The sequence below is a fragment of the Lathamus discolor genome, chromosome 2 (genome assembly GCF_037157495.1).
Source record: "Lathamus discolor isolate bLatDis1 chromosome 2, bLatDis1.hap1, whole genome shotgun sequence".
Lineage (NCBI taxonomy): Eukaryota > Metazoa > Chordata > Aves > Psittaciformes > Psittacidae > Lathamus > Lathamus discolor.
The window spans coordinates 44,775,790-44,791,866 of NC_088885.1; the positions used below are offsets into that span (position 1 = coordinate 44,775,790).

The following is a 16,077-nucleotide window of genomic DNA, read 5'->3' on the forward strand; positions in this document are numbered from 1 at the left end:
ATAAACTGTCACCTGATTCTTACAATGCCTTATGCACAAGAGTTGCACCCAATAGTTGGAATATTTTTGCATAAAATGTCAACAATACTCATTATCCAGTCCTGACTTTTCCCTTGACCAGATCATTTGTTTACATCTTCACTAGCAAATTCTTCATCTCACACTGTCACCTCTCTTTCATATAATATTTCAGCTGCTAAAAATATTCTTCCTTTATGCAGTACTTTGGAAGCTCTGGATCTTCCAGTATTTCCACAGACAGTTAGCCTGAGCTAGAAACTGTACAGTTGCAGAACCTGCACTTCATTACTGGAAAAGAGAAGGAAGATAATCTTCAGAGAATAAATAATGTAGCCTTCTCGTAGAAGAACCTCATCACAGAAACACTTCTTTTCATCTATTTCTATTCAGGATACTGAAAATACACTGAAGGTTGGGCTTGCAGCTCTAACCCCCCCCTCCCCAGAATCACATACACAAAGACATTATTATTAAGGTTATCCTAGCTTCTAATCTTACAAATTTAAGGGAAAACACCTGTAGCTTAGAGTTTATTATAATGCAGAGTGCATAAACTGATCTCCACAGCAGGCAGCGGAGGGAGAACCACAGTCAGCCTTGTGAAGTGAAATCCTGTTTATGCGTGAAAGCCAGGAACTTGATGTTCTCACTACAGACTAAGAGCAATAAAAACAGCTTTCTGAGCCATTAATTTCTGCACAGCTGATTTCTACTAAACAATGCTCATTATTGAAAGAATTCTAAAAACCCCACAAGGCTGTTCCAGTGAGAAGGCTGGCACTCCAAATATCTAGACTGAGCTAACGGTGACATCAGTGCTACTACAGCTCTAATCCCTGTGGTTACTAAATGTCAAACATTTTCATTGTATTTAAAGAGCCTGTGATTGCGCATGATGGCATGAAGTTACTTCACAGTTTTAAAATAAGACAACTGCAAGGCACAGTGAGCGCCTGCACTCTTGTCACCCAAGGCCACAATAATGGCAAATTATTCAGTGACATCAGTCAAACTGCCATGCTTTTTCCGCAGCTGAAATGGAGCATTTTTAGGATCTGGAATTTTTAAGCACTGTGAAAACTCCCATCTTCAGACCTTCCATAACCCAGTGAAGCCTACAGATATGTGCATCACTGCCCCACACAAATACAAACTTATTTGTGAACTGTAGCATTGAGTCAATATATTTGGGAGGGTGGGAGGAAAGAGAAAGGTGAAAAGACTAAATGTCACTGTGACAGCAGTCACAAAGTCCAGTGGAAACTGAGCAGCAGGCCATCTATTTCTTACTGTTTGACAAAAGACACCCATGTAACATTAATTTCACCTACTTTACAGAAGGAGATGCATTGACCTATACTGAACACAACAGAAGGAACCATCTTAACATACAATATAAACTCTAGTGTGGTGAACTGTTTCAAGTAGGATACATTCTAAACATTTCTTAGTATTTTCACGATTTGTGCGGCAATTGATTAGCATGGCATAGATTGGCTATTACACGCTACTAAAAAAAAACCTAATAATGATTTTATCCTTCCAAGTTTCAAGTAGCTCATATCTACTACAGTGAGATAGTAGATGACTATACAAAAGGTGCAAGAAAATTGATCAATCTTCATACTGCATAAGAAATAAATTATAAAATTAAATAAATTCAGTAATCCTATTTATTCCTTATTATTTGGGAGGGTTATTGACATAAAAATGCAAATATTAAGACACATGAGCGAGTCAGCATTCGACACTGTCCCACATGACATCCTTGTCTCTAAATTGGAGAGACACAGAATTTGATAGGTGGACCACTTGGTGGATAAAGAGCTGCCTGGATGGCCGCACACAAACAGTTGCGGTCAATGGCTCAATGTCCAGCTGGAGACAAGTAATGAGTGGTGTCCCTCAGGGATCAGTGTTGGGACAGGTCTTGTTCAACATTTGTCGGTGATGTGGACAGTGGGATTGAGCTGTGACCAAGCTGTGTGGTTCAGTTGATACACTGGAGGGAAGGAATGCCATCCAGAGGGACCTTGACACACTTGTAAGGTGGGCTGATGCCAGCCTTATGAAGTTTAACCATGACAAGTGCAAGGTCCTACACCTGGGTTGGAGCAATCCCAGGCACAGCTACAGGTTGGGCAGAGAAGAGATCCAGAGCAGCCCTGCGGAGAAGGACCTGGGGGTGTTGGTCGATGAGAAAAAGAACACAAGCCAGCTTCAGTGTGTGCTCGCAACCCAGAAAGCCAACCAGATCCTGGATCCATCAAAAGGAGCGTGACCAGCAGGTCAAAGGAGGCGATCCTGCCCCTCTACTCTGCTTTCATGAGACCTCACCTGGAGTATTGTGTGCAGTTCTGGTGTCCTCAACATAAAAAGGACATGGAACTCCTGGAACAAGTCCAGAGGAGGCCCATGAGGATGATCAGGGGACTGGAGCACCTCCCCTATGAAGACAGGCTGAGGAAGTTGGGGCTGTTCAGCCTGGAGAAGAGAAGGCTGCATGGAGACCTCATAGCAGCCTTCCAGTATCTGAAGGGGGCCTATAAGGATGCTGGGGAGGGACTCTTCATTAGGGCTGTAGTAATAGGACAAGGGGTAATGGGTTCAAACTTAAACAGCGGAAGTTTAGGTTGGATATTGTTTATTATTAGGGTGGTGAAGCATTGGAATGTGTTGCCCAGGGAAGTTGTGAATGCTCCATCCCTACCTGTGTTCAAGGCCAGGCTGGAGAGCCTTGGATGGCATGCTTTAGTGGGAGGTGTTCCCCTGCCCATGTCAGTGGGGTTGGAACTAGGTGATCTTAAGGTCCTTTCCAACCCTAACTATTCTATGATTCTGTTCTATGATTCTATGAAGTCCTATAGCTAAAGAAACTCTGAATTTCCAGAATAAGGCCAAGGTTAGAGCAGATATTGAAAAAACTACTGATTCCGAGTATTTAAATAAAAACATATGAGCTCATACAGTTCAAGACTACATAAATCACCCAATCAATATTGTATCTTTAAGATCTTCCCCCACTCACTCATTAACTAAGCAGCTTTGTCTTAATTGTGCCTTATAAGCAAAGTACTGATTCACAGGTCTCCATGATAAGTTTTATTTCTAAAGTTAGCATCAACTTTTATTTGAATAGCACACTTGAGTGAGTGCCTTTGACACTCTGAACACATGCTGACAAGTGGGATTTTACTTTTAGGATCAGTTTGTACCCAAGAAACAACAGTTTCACATTACAGAGTAAAAAAGTTCAAGCCTAGGGAGCTTTTAACCTTAGAACTTAACTAATTTAGTATCTCCCTAGACAAAGATGGGGAGTGGGGGTGTCTCAGTGGGGGACATTATCTGTATACACACATACAATATCATTATGTGTATATGTACACATACATTACTGGTTCAAGAACCAAACTGGATTACAATAGACTAATTACCAGAAATTACCTAATTATCTAAGGCAGAGTGCTAATCTTTCACTGGGGGTGGGGGAGGCCTGTAAAAGAATAAGAAAAAAAAATTAAAGAAGTGAGAGAAATCTCCTTACTAAGGAAAAAGGCCATCAATGCTCAGTTTGAGCCTAAAGTGGGAGTACATCATTCCTGAGATTTTCCCATACTAATTAACAAACTCACATGTTTTGAGTTTTAATCCAGAGTAAAATCACGAGAAGCAGCACTGGCAAGGCTGACTGATTACAAGAAGAGTTTACAAATAAAATACCCAAGCCAGAAATTAAACTCCATATAAATCTTAAGTACCGTTTTTAAACTATTAAACCCACTAATACATCAATTTGCAACTCTCAAGCTATCTATACACACACATAGGAAAAGCTGACAGTAACTAGCAGTATTATCTCAACAAGCAGGAAGTGAGGAGTTACAGAAGTAGGTTCCCCTACTCTGGAAAAAAAAATATAACCCAAATTCAGTGACATCTCAAAACAATAAAGAATGAAGAAAAGCATTTTTGTAACATTCAATCACAGGATAACATAAATGGAATTAATCCCCAAAGCAAAGTATTTCCGCAAGAAATAGAGTTATGAACATCAACTATTTAGACTTCTATAACCAGTTCAGGCTGATAAGACATTTTTTCTTAAACAAGTTGATTTTATTAGGAATAATTCTGAAAACAGTAGCAAGCAATTATGGCAATAAGGTCACAAAAAGGGGAGGAAAACAAAAAACCACACACACAAATTTACACACAGTATTTTGGATTTTTAGCTTACCTGCACTTGTTCTGTGGAGCTACTACTGAGTTCATCTCCAGACTCTGAATCTTGGTGAATTTTTTCTGAGCCTTCTCCTGCTGAATCACAAGATTGTTCATGCAAAAAGCTGGTCTTCTCTATTTCCAAAAACTCTGGACATGGGAAATGACCCATGGAGATGGTTCTAAACTGATTAGAAACCTTGGGAGATTGCAACTCATTGTTAAGTTTTCCATTGTTTTGGGTAAGGTCCAGACTCAAACCAAGAGTTTGACTATTGTTTGGTCCCAGATTTTGATTGGCATCTCGAACTAAGCAAGACACTTGAACTGGAGAAGATTTTCCAAAACTAGAAAGCTCTGGTGACTTATTCACATTTTCTGTTGATCTCTGTAATCCATGTGTCAACTTCAAAGCGTTATTTGGCAGAATGCTTGCCTGTTTAACTGGTGGCATCAGTGCTTTCCGTGGTATTTCCTTCACATACTGTGCTGGCACATAAAAGGGTTTGGAATTTTCATCTCTTTTGACTTGCCACCAATCATCATTAGTCTTTTTCACCAAGATGTATTTCTCCCCTTGCTTAATCACAATTTTCTTGTCCTTGGCCTCATATTCATAGTCATACTCCACTTCAATGTACAGCTGTCCCGGAAGGATCTTCCCACCTTTATCAGCCATTTCTATTTGAAAATATTTCACCTTCTCAGGCAAAAGGTAAGCCACATTCTGTTTCAGAAGCGTTATTTTCCTGTTAACAATCAGAGCTGAAAAAAAAGAAGCATATATATATGTAATATAGTAATAGCTTAAGAGCCCTTTAGATGAAAATAATTTAAAAAATAAACTTGTAACCTTGCCTATTCAATTTACACCAACATGAGACTAATTAATCAATGGAAACTGCAAGATTTTCAGATACTTTTCTCATCAATAAAACAGAAAGTCAGTAGAACAATTCAGTCACTGATTTAACCCTCCTTTTCACACATTTTTCCTGCTATCCAGTGGCTCATTAAGCTTGTTTCTGCTACTAAATAACACTGATTGATCATCACGGGCTTGGAGGGAGGGGGTGACTAGTCTAAATCTATCTCCTACTTACCCACAGGCTTAATTTCCTCACAGAACTGTGTTACTACATTGGTTTTAATCAAAATATTTACAAGAAGAATATTATTATTTGCTTATTTTGATTCTTCTTTCAGTTAAAGAGTCCCTCCAGAGCGCTCAAAATTCCACATAAAATCCTTTAAATCTTACTCCAATGCTACACCACAATAATCAGGTTTAGCACAGGCTGACAGTCTTTGGCCCAGGTGCATGTGCTGCATGCCCTACAGAGCCTGCTGACCTTCACCAAGCCAGAGAAGGAGCTGACTAGGGAGGTACCTGACCCATGCTGTCAGAGGCTGCAGATCATGTTGCCTCTGCATCTAGCTGTTGTCTACAAAACAGGTGGTATAATAACTTTCTAATTTATTTCTTTAAATTGCTAGTATAACTACAACATAAAATTTTATCTATAACCCTAGTATCATGAGATAAAAACACTCAATGCTTCCAAGATACTTTGGTTTCAGTGATTTAAATTCTGCATATTTACTTTGCTTTTAAGTGAGCTTTTGGAGGTGTTTACCTTACAGAAAACCTGAACTAACCAAGACTTTAAGGGCTACAACAGAAAACAAAAAAAAAAAAAACCAACCAACAATAATGAAACAGGACTATGAACCAAAACCAAAAGTGATTAATAAATAATACATTAACATTTTGAAATATAATTTCAGCATCTTATAATTCAGACAACCACCACTGTATCTGCACCTGTGAACTACAAGTTCTCGCTAAACATATAGCATCAATGTCACAATTCATGAGTGCATAAGCATCAGTCTTGCCAACTTAAGCTAAACACAACACAGTACATTATCATGAAAGATACGATTTCTTGATCTTGAAAAAGCATGCAAGTAAAGGGAAAAATCTCTAGCATTCAAACAGAACCTGGGAGAATTCAAGTAAAATGCTGCCATATTTAATCTTACAAAGATCAACAAATTTATTTTTTTTTTAATGCATGCTTCATGAATGAGAAAAAAATATGTAGGAACTTGCAGCTCTGCAAGTTAAGACTTTGTGATGAGATCTGTAGCATTTACCCTGCCACAGAGTGGAACTAATGCAATTCCATGCAGGCACATACATGCAAGTGAACTCAGCTACCCTCAACAGGGCTATGGACAGAAACCACAACAAAAAAGGACTTCTGGGGAGAGCTGAAGCAGAAAGCCTAACAGTTCTCCAATTTTTCCTTCACTATTTCTGCTATTTAGTTTGAGTCTTATAAAAAAAAATGCATTTCCCACATAACTTGTTAGAAAAAGAAGCAAAAAGCTCAAGTATGATGCCAAGACAGAAGTCCTTATCTTAAAACTGTGTCTCTCTCCCACAGTCTCATCTTCTTTTTCTTCCAAGAAGCATTTCCTACAGGTAACTTGAAAGCTACCCTCATTTACAAGACTCCAAATGCAATCACAAGGTCGGACTTACAATTTAATCAAGGACTTGTCAGGAGGAATGATGATAACACATTCAGCAAAGCTGACAGTAGGAAGACAAAGCAGCAGAAAAGAATTCTGCTGCTCCTTTTTGGTGTTTACTCTCTCTACCATAAAATGGCACATCAAAATTCACAGCATTATAGTCTATTTACAGCCTCAGTACAAAAACAACTTGCTTGCCTACTGTTCTACATAAATAGGTATTTTAAGCACAGTCCTGCAGTTGTTTAGCAATTGTCACAGAAGGTAAACATGAACAAATGGTAGCTATTCCCATTCTTTTCCTAGTTTTGGAACCTCTGCCATGTAAATGTTATTTTCTTCCTTGTTACTAAACCCGACTCCTTCCAACAAGTCTTCAAAAGCTGCTACCAGCCCCTTTCACAGCTTCAAGGTCATATACCAGAAAAATGTAAGTGTTTCGGAGTTTCAGTATACCTCTAATGTTTGTTACATTGGAAAATGAAATGTAGGACGAGGACCCATTTACACTCTTTTTTTCCTTCTCCCATACAGAAACCAAAAAGAGAACAAAAGCCTGTGGTTTCCCACAGGGATACCAAGTGTTTAAAAGCTTGGCTTTTTCATTTCTCTTTTGCCAATTCCATATAACTATTTATTGAGAAAGCATGTTTAACATAGCTTCAAGATAGATGTCATAAGTTGCACTTTATGCTTAAAAAAAAAATCCCAGAATTTTTATAAATACAAGTCAAATAAAATACAGTAGCTACAAAAATGCTTCTAGCCACTTTTGAAGTCAGTTTTGCAACCTCATCCCTTTCCAAAACAAAACGAAAGAATGAAACAACAAAAATAAGCTGCACAATTTTTGTTCTTTCATCCAAGCTGCAAAATTATCAAGTCAATAGCAAACATTTGGTAATGTTGAGCGTATGATCAAAAAGAGACAGGCTGTGTTCTGTATTTGGCCTGAACACTAAAACAGTTTTATAAACAGATCACATCATCAGGATCAAGCAAGGCTCTAATTCTCTGCCTCAGCAGAGAGAAGCAAGAGATACCTATGGTATAGCTGTGGAACCTCTCAGCAAGTCAACATTAACCCTGCAGGTCTGCAAACAGCTACCACGGCCTTGATTCCACAGATCCAAACCCATTAAGTTTTAGCTGGTTTGAATTCTTTAAACTCAGCCATTGTGCCACAGAAGGTAGACTGCCTGTACCCTAAGCACAGCTCACGGGACAGCTAATTGTGATCTCCTCCAACAGCACATCACTGCCTGACAGCACTCCCCTGAGCTGCACAACCATGTGCTGAACTGACCCTGAAATGGTCTTCCAGAAGCATATCCCTAGCACATACAACCATCGAATCACAAGTACGGCCAAAGGTGATACAGAACCACAGAGTAGTTAATGCTGGAAAGGATCATCTAGTTCCAACCCTCTGCCATGGACACCTTCCTCTAGACCAGGTTGCTCAAGGCCCCTTCCAACCTGGCCTTGAACACTGCCAGGGATGGGGCAGCCACAGCTTGTCTGGGCAACCTGTGCCAGTGTCTCACCACCCTTATAGTAAAATATTTCTTCCTAATATCTAATCTAATACATACATGTCATATTAGATAAAATCACCCCTAGCTTCAACTTCAACATTATCCTAGAATTCAAGACCAAAAATAAATATCAGGAGGCACACAACAGGTGCTTGGTATCTCTGTTTTCAAACTATGAGACTCAGTGTTTTCTTCTGATCTAGAACCAGGTAATCGAAACTTGAGATGTACTAAAAGACATTTTGCTATTTCTTTTATTTTCCTCTCGGAAAAATCCTTACCATGGCTATAAAATTGTTACTTAACATACAAACAGATGATAAGCTATTAAAAATGCCACCAAGGATATTAACCAATAGCCTTAAAATTCTTCGTGTGACCTTGTTCACGGTGTCCTACAAAGCAGCAGCAATTGACTTGTGTAATCTTTTTCCATTTTCAGCATCAAACTCCACTCACCACTGAAATGAACCCTTCCGCAGTGCTGATACAGAAATAAACTCTATTACTGAAGCTAAATGAGGATAAATTCTTAACAGTTCAGGGCAGATGAGACACCCTGACTGCAGCTCACTGCATTCTGTGATTCTGCTTCTCCCTGGGCAGTGTTTTAGGGGTTCAAGCTGCATTGCATGACCACTAATTGAGAGAGTGGTCCCACCATAACCTTGCCAAAATTCGACTCTGTTCCTACCTTCCTTCATTAGGAGCACTCCCCTTTGTTCAGCACAACTAACTTCTCAGCTAATACTTTCGCACAGACAACCAGCCCTCACCGCCGTCTGCAAATCATGCATCTAAAGCATGCAAAAGTTGTGTAAAAATAGATGCAAAGATGCAAATGCAAACAACAGATAGAGACAAAGCGCAATGTCTCAGCTTTATGAAAACAAGCTTAATACTTTACTGCTTCCTCAGAGATTACTAACACAGGTTAGAAATCGAGCACCAGTTCCAAATAAACTGGCTTCCCCCGGATCACACGTCCTTTAAAAATTAAAGGCATAATAAGTAACCACTTCATAATTGCCTATGACTCAGAGCACTGAACAAGCTATGCCTTTCAAACACAGCTGTCGGGACAACTTCTCCAGCCACGCCGCAGCTCCCGCAACTTGATGAGCCCCCGGCACATCACCAGCCCACCCGCTCCCCGCGGCGGGCTTCTATCGAGTCTTAGGCTCTACGGAGGGCAGCAAACCCGTGCCACCCGCCGCACCCAAACCCCCCGCCACGATAACCCACGGCTGCCCCCACACCGCTCACCGGGGCCGCCCGGCGAAGGCCGCGCCGCCCCCCTTTGTTCCACACCGGCCCCACAGGTGAGCGGCGCTGCGCACACCCGGCAGGTCGCGCGGCCCAGCCCGGCCCCGGCAGCGCCCAGGTGCAGACCGGCCTCCCGGTGCCGCCGCCAACCCGGCGCTCCCGGCGGCGACTGCGGAGCGAAACCGCCGCGGGGGGCACCGCGGGGCGGCACCGCCCAGACCCCCACCGGAGGCGCGGCGCTGGGGACGATCCCCGGGAGGCTGCGGGCGGGCGGTGCCGGGGGGGCCAGGGCCGTCGGGAGCCGGCGAGGTCGTGCCCTCCGCAGAGACTCCCTGCGCTTCGCTGCCCGATTGTCCCAGCGCCGCCGCCGCCACGCTCCTCCCCGAGCCCGCCGACCTCGACGACGACCTCCTCCTGCTCCCCGCCGCGGAGCCCAGACACACGGCACGGCCCCTCACCTGCTCCGACGGCGCAGCCAGGCCCGGGGCCCGCTCCCGTTTGCGCTTGTTGCTCCGACTACTCCCGCTCCCCGCCTGCCCAGCGCCGCGCCGAGTGTCAGCTCCGGGGCACGGCGGCGTCACCGCTCCCCGTCACGTGCTGGGGGCGGGGCGCGGCGGAGGTGGGGGGTGTGGCGGGGGGAGGCGGGCGCAGCGCGCACCGAGCCCCGCCGGCCCGGCCCGCCCGCGGCGGTGCCAGCGCCCCTCTGCGCAGCGCTGTCGCCTCGGTGGGCGGTGTACCGGGGCCTGGTGTTGCTTAGCGGCCCCTGAGGCTGCTGTGGGGAGAGCATCGGCGGGTGACTGAGCCCCGGCCCCAGGTCGGCTCCAGAGCTGAGCTCTGGGGCCCCGGGCAGCGGGGGGCATGGCTGGGGCCGGGGGCTGGTGCTGCCGCCCTCTCACAGGAGCAAGAGCTCCAGGGGCGGCTACTGCGGGTTCCGGCCGCCGGAGAGCGGGTTGCTTGTAATTTCAGGTCGATGAGCGTGACCCAGGTTAGTCGTCTGTTGTGCTGTCCGTCTTTGTTAGAGCCTGCTAAAGTAATCCAGTGCCAGAGCGATAAGATCACTTTCTAATTCACATGGTAATGTGGAATATCTAGGCCTTTCTGCCGTAGTAAAAAGAACAGATGGAAAGCAAAAACCACAACCCTTTCTCGTTGCAAACGGGGGTTTGAGTGATGAATAGTTGAAAACTGAAGAAACCATAATTCCTAAATAGTCTGACAAAAAAGAAACAGTAAGATACAGTCCTATTCAGCTGTTCTGAGTTAATTTGCTTGCTATCTCATATTAGTAAAAGTAGCCAAGCATCCAGTTTGGGCATACTTATGTGGCCTTCACAGCATTTTCACATTGTAAGTAATCTTATCTTTCCCTTTTAAAAAGCAAAAATGGTATCTAGTCCTCATAGTTGCAAAGATAACTTTGAAAGCATGAACTGACTGTAACTGATACAGTGGTATCTGAATGAATCTGCAAACATCCTGACACAATGGCACTGAGATGTGTAAACTAACTGTGCTCCATTAATCTAATCGAGACTACTGTTGGCCCTAACTCATTCTTTGATTATTTTAACTCACAGAAGGAAGAAGACAGTAAAATCCTCAAAAGGTGGGAGGAACAGGAGAAAGGCAATGGGAAGAGACCTGAGGAGTGCAAGGAACAGAAAGAGAGACACAAAACTGAGATTCTATTTGAGGAAGGGATAAAAATTGATAAGATGCTGAACACGTGGACACATTCATATTGAATGATATTTCCAACGTCAATATTTCCTTGATGGCTTGTATTAGGAGCCATGTGACAACATGCAAGACAAGTAGTAAACACTGCAAATACCTTAAAGCTTTGCTTTGGTGTGTCTTAGCCTGAATACGTTGTGAAAATATCCCCTCAACACCAAGACAGTTTGACCTTGGGCTGTCTGTCCACAAAACATCATTATTAAAATTCTGTTGATGTTGTGAGGCTGATACCACTGTCACACCTTTGTGTTCAGCAGCTTTTCACAGTCAGGAAAAACAGACCAGAGGCTAGTATTTCTGTTGTAAGCAAATTCTCTATATAGCTATCCACCATTTATCATTGAAAGGCAAAAGAAACATGTAAAAGGACAGTAGTTTTGTAGTCATACTTATTCTTTTGTAAATTATATGTATGGGGAAAAGAGATAAATCGAGGGTATGTTTTTTGCCTAACAGGATTTAGCTCTATGCCCAATTTTGTGGTAGAAAATGGTATATTTGGGACACTTGGGTATTTCTAAGCAAGCTGACTGCATTTTCCCTACTGACATGCCTGAGGTATACATAAAACCGTCTTAAAAATCAGTCATAGTAACCACAGTGTAATTATCCTTCCTCACTGCCAAGGCTTCACTGGAGTGCTGCAGGACATAGCATTAGTGATTCAGACTGAGGCACTCTTCCCTCTGAGTCAGTGTTGAACCAATGGGCCCACATAATATCAACATGCATAATAGAGATGTAGGTGCCAGAAGATATTAATGTTGAGTCCCTGCCCAAATGCAGTCATGAAAGATTCCTCATTACAAATAAACTGTCCAGCCCAAGTTCCAATTTTAGCATCTGTTGCATATTCTGCCTGTGGAGGATTTCTCTACCATTTCACTGGAGTAGAAAGCGCTAGAGTTCACAACCCTTACTCACCATGACTTGGTTTTCCTGGAGATGTAGGATGGCTACATCTGTCAAACTGAGAACTCAGATGGGACCATATGTTATATGGAAAGATCTAGTACATGTAGTAACCTCACAAATTTCAGGTTGAAAGAATTGCCAGCTACAATTGCTTTATGTGGTATTTGTGAGCTATAGTAGAAACTATAGGACTCTTAAGTCATGTATCTGTTGTGTTTGAATGCTTTGTATAATAACTCACATGCACACACTCCTCAGTCTCTGCCTTTGTAAGCTGATTCCTTATGAAAAGTCAGTGTTTGGACTGTGTCCGTCTGTCCTGTTACGCCTAACTTTCAAAACCTTTGTCCAGATTTAACTATGTTTGCCAAAAGGGAGTTGTCTCCAAGTAATTAAGCTCCCACAAGTTTTCTGAAAGCAGGCAGCTGTATAGAGGGGCAGGAAAAGCCACTTAAGAAACTGACAGTGAAAATGACACGGTTGTGGAGAAAAGGTTGACCCAATACTTACAGTCTGTCAGAAAACACAAATCTATGGAAAACAAGTTTCATAGTTCTGAAAATCCAGTCTTGGAAGAATCCATTTTTGGTGTTTGAATTAGGCATAGAAAGGATGCTTCCTTTCCGTAGATACAAAGTTCTGAAATACCAAGGTCATGGGTATAAAATCAGAGCCTATTAAATTTGAATGGCAAACTCCCATTTTACTCCCATTTTTTGCTATATTTTTTTTCCGAGCCCTCTATTTCAAACCTCTACAAGTTCAGCTGTCCCTTGCTTTGTGCCTCAGTCGCAGTAATTCTAGATGCACATCATGTTTTAATTTAATTTGAAATGCGTATCTGAGCTTGGACATTGCTGTCCTGTTACTCATAATACCAGGACTGATGTTAGGTAACCAACAGAAATGTGCTGCTTAAAGGGGGATTGGCATTAAATCTGGGTTGTTTATTCATTGTTTGCCACCACCCCCCTTACCAAACAGACTAATCTCATTATGAACTATGTTGATTCTTTCTTTCGGAAATTACTGAGAAGGTAAATACAAAAAGCTCTCTCACATCTCACAGGCAGATACTACAGATACCTACCTTGCTCATTTTGCTGTTTCCTTGTGTTTTCAGTTCATTATTTCAGAGGCTTTGTCTCTCTGTTTGGTCTTATATAACCTCAGTAGTGATATGCACTAGAGAAACCTAAACTTAGTCAAAGAAATGCACTTAATTAAGCAAATGGTTGTGAAATATTGGTTCTAGAAAATATTTTTGGTTTACTTCAAATAGTACTTACAAGTGTATTTTATAAATTGGTTCAACTTGCCTTGATACCTGGCATATCTCCTGTCTAATCTGCTCCTACTCTCAGTTTTTTGACAGCTTCTAGCCTCTCACCTCTGTCTAAGAATACTTTTCCCACCTACACATCTAAACACAATCAATTCCTCCTTTTTGTTCTTTCTCACTACTACAAGAGCACTTTCAGAAAAGTGCAGATACTGTGGGCTTTTTGCATGAACTTGTCAATTTACACCCCATCTCCTGACTCAAGTAACAGATGAGCCACCTTTATTTATATAACTGTGCGTTATAAGGCAAGTCAATTGACAAGGGAACAACGAAAATAAAAGAACAGAGAAATAGGAACCCAGATTTCTCAGAAGATCAGCGAAGAACTTCTTTCACCATGACACTGCAAAGGAATGTTCTCTGCCTTAAGGAGGAACTTCTATTCACAGTTCTGAGAAGATTATTTGGTTTACTGTGAAAAAAGCAGAGAGGAATTTGTAAGATTTTTCTATCTTGCCAGCAGATTATTTTTGTAAATCCTATTAGCCAGAATGGCCTGGCGTCAGTACATGCTTTTTTACTCCTCTCTGTTCATTGGCCGCATAGTCACTGTGGTGGTGTTGAGTATTTATCTCTCCCTGAGATCATCCAACAGAATCTGTGACAAAAATTCGAATGTGCTTATTGTTTGTATTCTCAGTCTCAGTTTGCAGGCAAAGAACCGTTTTTTACAACTATCTGATTGTCAGCATTGCTAACGAACAAAGCGAGGTTTGTTTTGGCCCAGCTGATCCTTTAATTCTGCTCTTGCTGAGACCAGGCTCACTACTTACCTGTGTAGTTAAACTGTTTATCACTTTTCTCTTCTTAAGCATAGCATTCCAAACTGTGTCTCTTCTGTGTTGAGCATGAAAATACACCTCTGAGTCACAGCACAGAATTAAAAGCAAAGAAAGGTATTTCTGACAGGATTGCTAAAGCAGACAATGGGTGAAAGAAGACATTTCTTTGTTCTACCTTGACTTAAGACCTTTGGCTAAGCTAAATCTTAGTCAGCTCTGCACTAATCATGTTTTGATCTAGCCATAGTATGAGCTAACAAGCAAAAATACAGAGAAGACACAATCAATCCTTTAAATAGTAGTATCACTTTCCTGGGATAAACCCATAATGAAAGACATTGATATTCAAAAAGCACAATGTAAGTGTGCATTTATACCTTGGAGAATTAAGGAGAGTCCTGCACCAGTGTCTTTTATGTCTAAGTAGGTTATTTTTTGTCTAGTGAAAAGAGGGAATTGTGTTTATGAACCACTGATAAGCTGAATCAAAATAAATACGAAGATATTACAGAGCTGTGCAAAAACGATGAAATAAAACCTTGTATGTTAAATGTTTTATTTGTATTGAAGTTCTTTTTATTATTGCAAGAAATTCAGACTTAGAGGAGATACACAAGGGAGTTTCAGGTTCCCCAAATGACACAAGTTCAGAACTCGCTCCAGTGCAAGGGCCTGGCATGGCCCAGCAAGCAGCACACTCGCTTCTGGGTGCTCTGAAACTGGAAGTTCAAACTTGTACTGCACATTGCTAATCCCACAGAAGCTTCTCAAGGTCCAGTGAAGTTCCAAGTGGATGGTCAAAGTGGAGTTGTATAACGCTGTCCAGTTTATACTGAATGCTGTTTCTGAGGAACAGCAGAAATCCACAGACTGGATGGGATTCAATCTCAGCTTAACAGGCATATTGTAAAGCCAGGGAAGTGTTTTGGGTGTCTACTAGTCCGTATCTACATCAGTTAGGTGTCTAAACTTCCGTGAGAATCAGTGGGGTTGTATTTGTTACAGTCAAAGGGGTCTGGAGAATAATTAGTCTCATCCTAGAGTAGATGCCTGTATGTGATCTGAACAACTGCACTCTAGAGGCTGTTGACGTAGTTAAACAGTGGAAATCATTGCTGCTGGAACTGCTGTATGGCAAAAGTTTACCATGTTCAAAAGTAATTACACAGAGAAAAAAATTAATTAGAATTTTAAATTCCAGCTGCCTGAAGTGAATTTAGTCCTACCTATTCTCAGAAAAATATACATGTATGTGTTATATTTCAGATTTTCTCTGAAATCTTTTGTTCCATAAACATGATATTTTCTTTTACAGATGTTGCTTGGTCACCGTGGGGTTGGTCTTGAAGAAAAGTGCTAGAGCAGAAGAGCAGTCCTGATGGAAGAGGTTTCACTCTATGGATCCCAGTGACACAGAAAAATATTTCATCTGGTAACTGTGATGTTCAACTCAGTAAACATTCTTTCAAATTGCAGTCCAAGGCTATGGCTGTGCTGGTAAACAAATGAGGCCACCCACTGTGTTCAATTGTTAGCATGCTCCCTGGCATGGTTTTGGTCTAACTGCATCTTTCCATGTTCAAGCAGTTTGAGAAATAACACAGACCAGAGACTGTGGAAAGGGAATTAGGCATTTTGGATGTACCTACTTTCTTTTGAGGGTGAAAGAGTTTAGCTGATGGATGCTGCCAGCTCACCAGGG

General features: G+C 41.9%; 1 protein-coding gene and 1 long non-coding RNA gene across 7 annotated transcripts in view; one reads left to right on the plus strand and one right to left on the minus strand.

Moving 5' to 3' along the window:
- Positions 1-10,194, minus strand: part of ARHGAP12 (Rho GTPase activating protein 12) — a 74,517-nt gene extending 64,323 nt beyond the window's left edge. For 3 of the 6 annotated variants that reach the window (XM_065666691.1, XM_065666693.1, XM_065666690.1), the window contains exons 1-2: positions 10,052-10,194; positions 4,262-5,010 (exon numbers count right to left, since the gene is read on the minus strand). In XM_065666691.1, the coding sequence (XP_065522763.1) occupies positions 4,262-4,924 (663 nt within the window). In that variant the 5' untranslated portion in view covers positions 4,925-5,010; positions 10,052-10,194. Of the gene's footprint in view, positions 1-4,261; positions 5,011-10,051 lie in introns of those variants that run through there. The other 3 variants (XM_065666695.1, XM_065666694.1, XM_065666696.1) reach the window with 2 other exon arrangements.
- LOC136008020 (uncharacterized) lies at positions 10,175-15,850 on the plus strand. Its single transcript, XR_010609948.1, has 2 exons — positions 10,175-10,578; positions 15,691-15,850. It is a non-coding gene; the product is annotated as an uncharacterized LOC136008020 (long non-coding RNA).
- Positions 15,851-16,077: the final 227 nt, after the last annotated feature.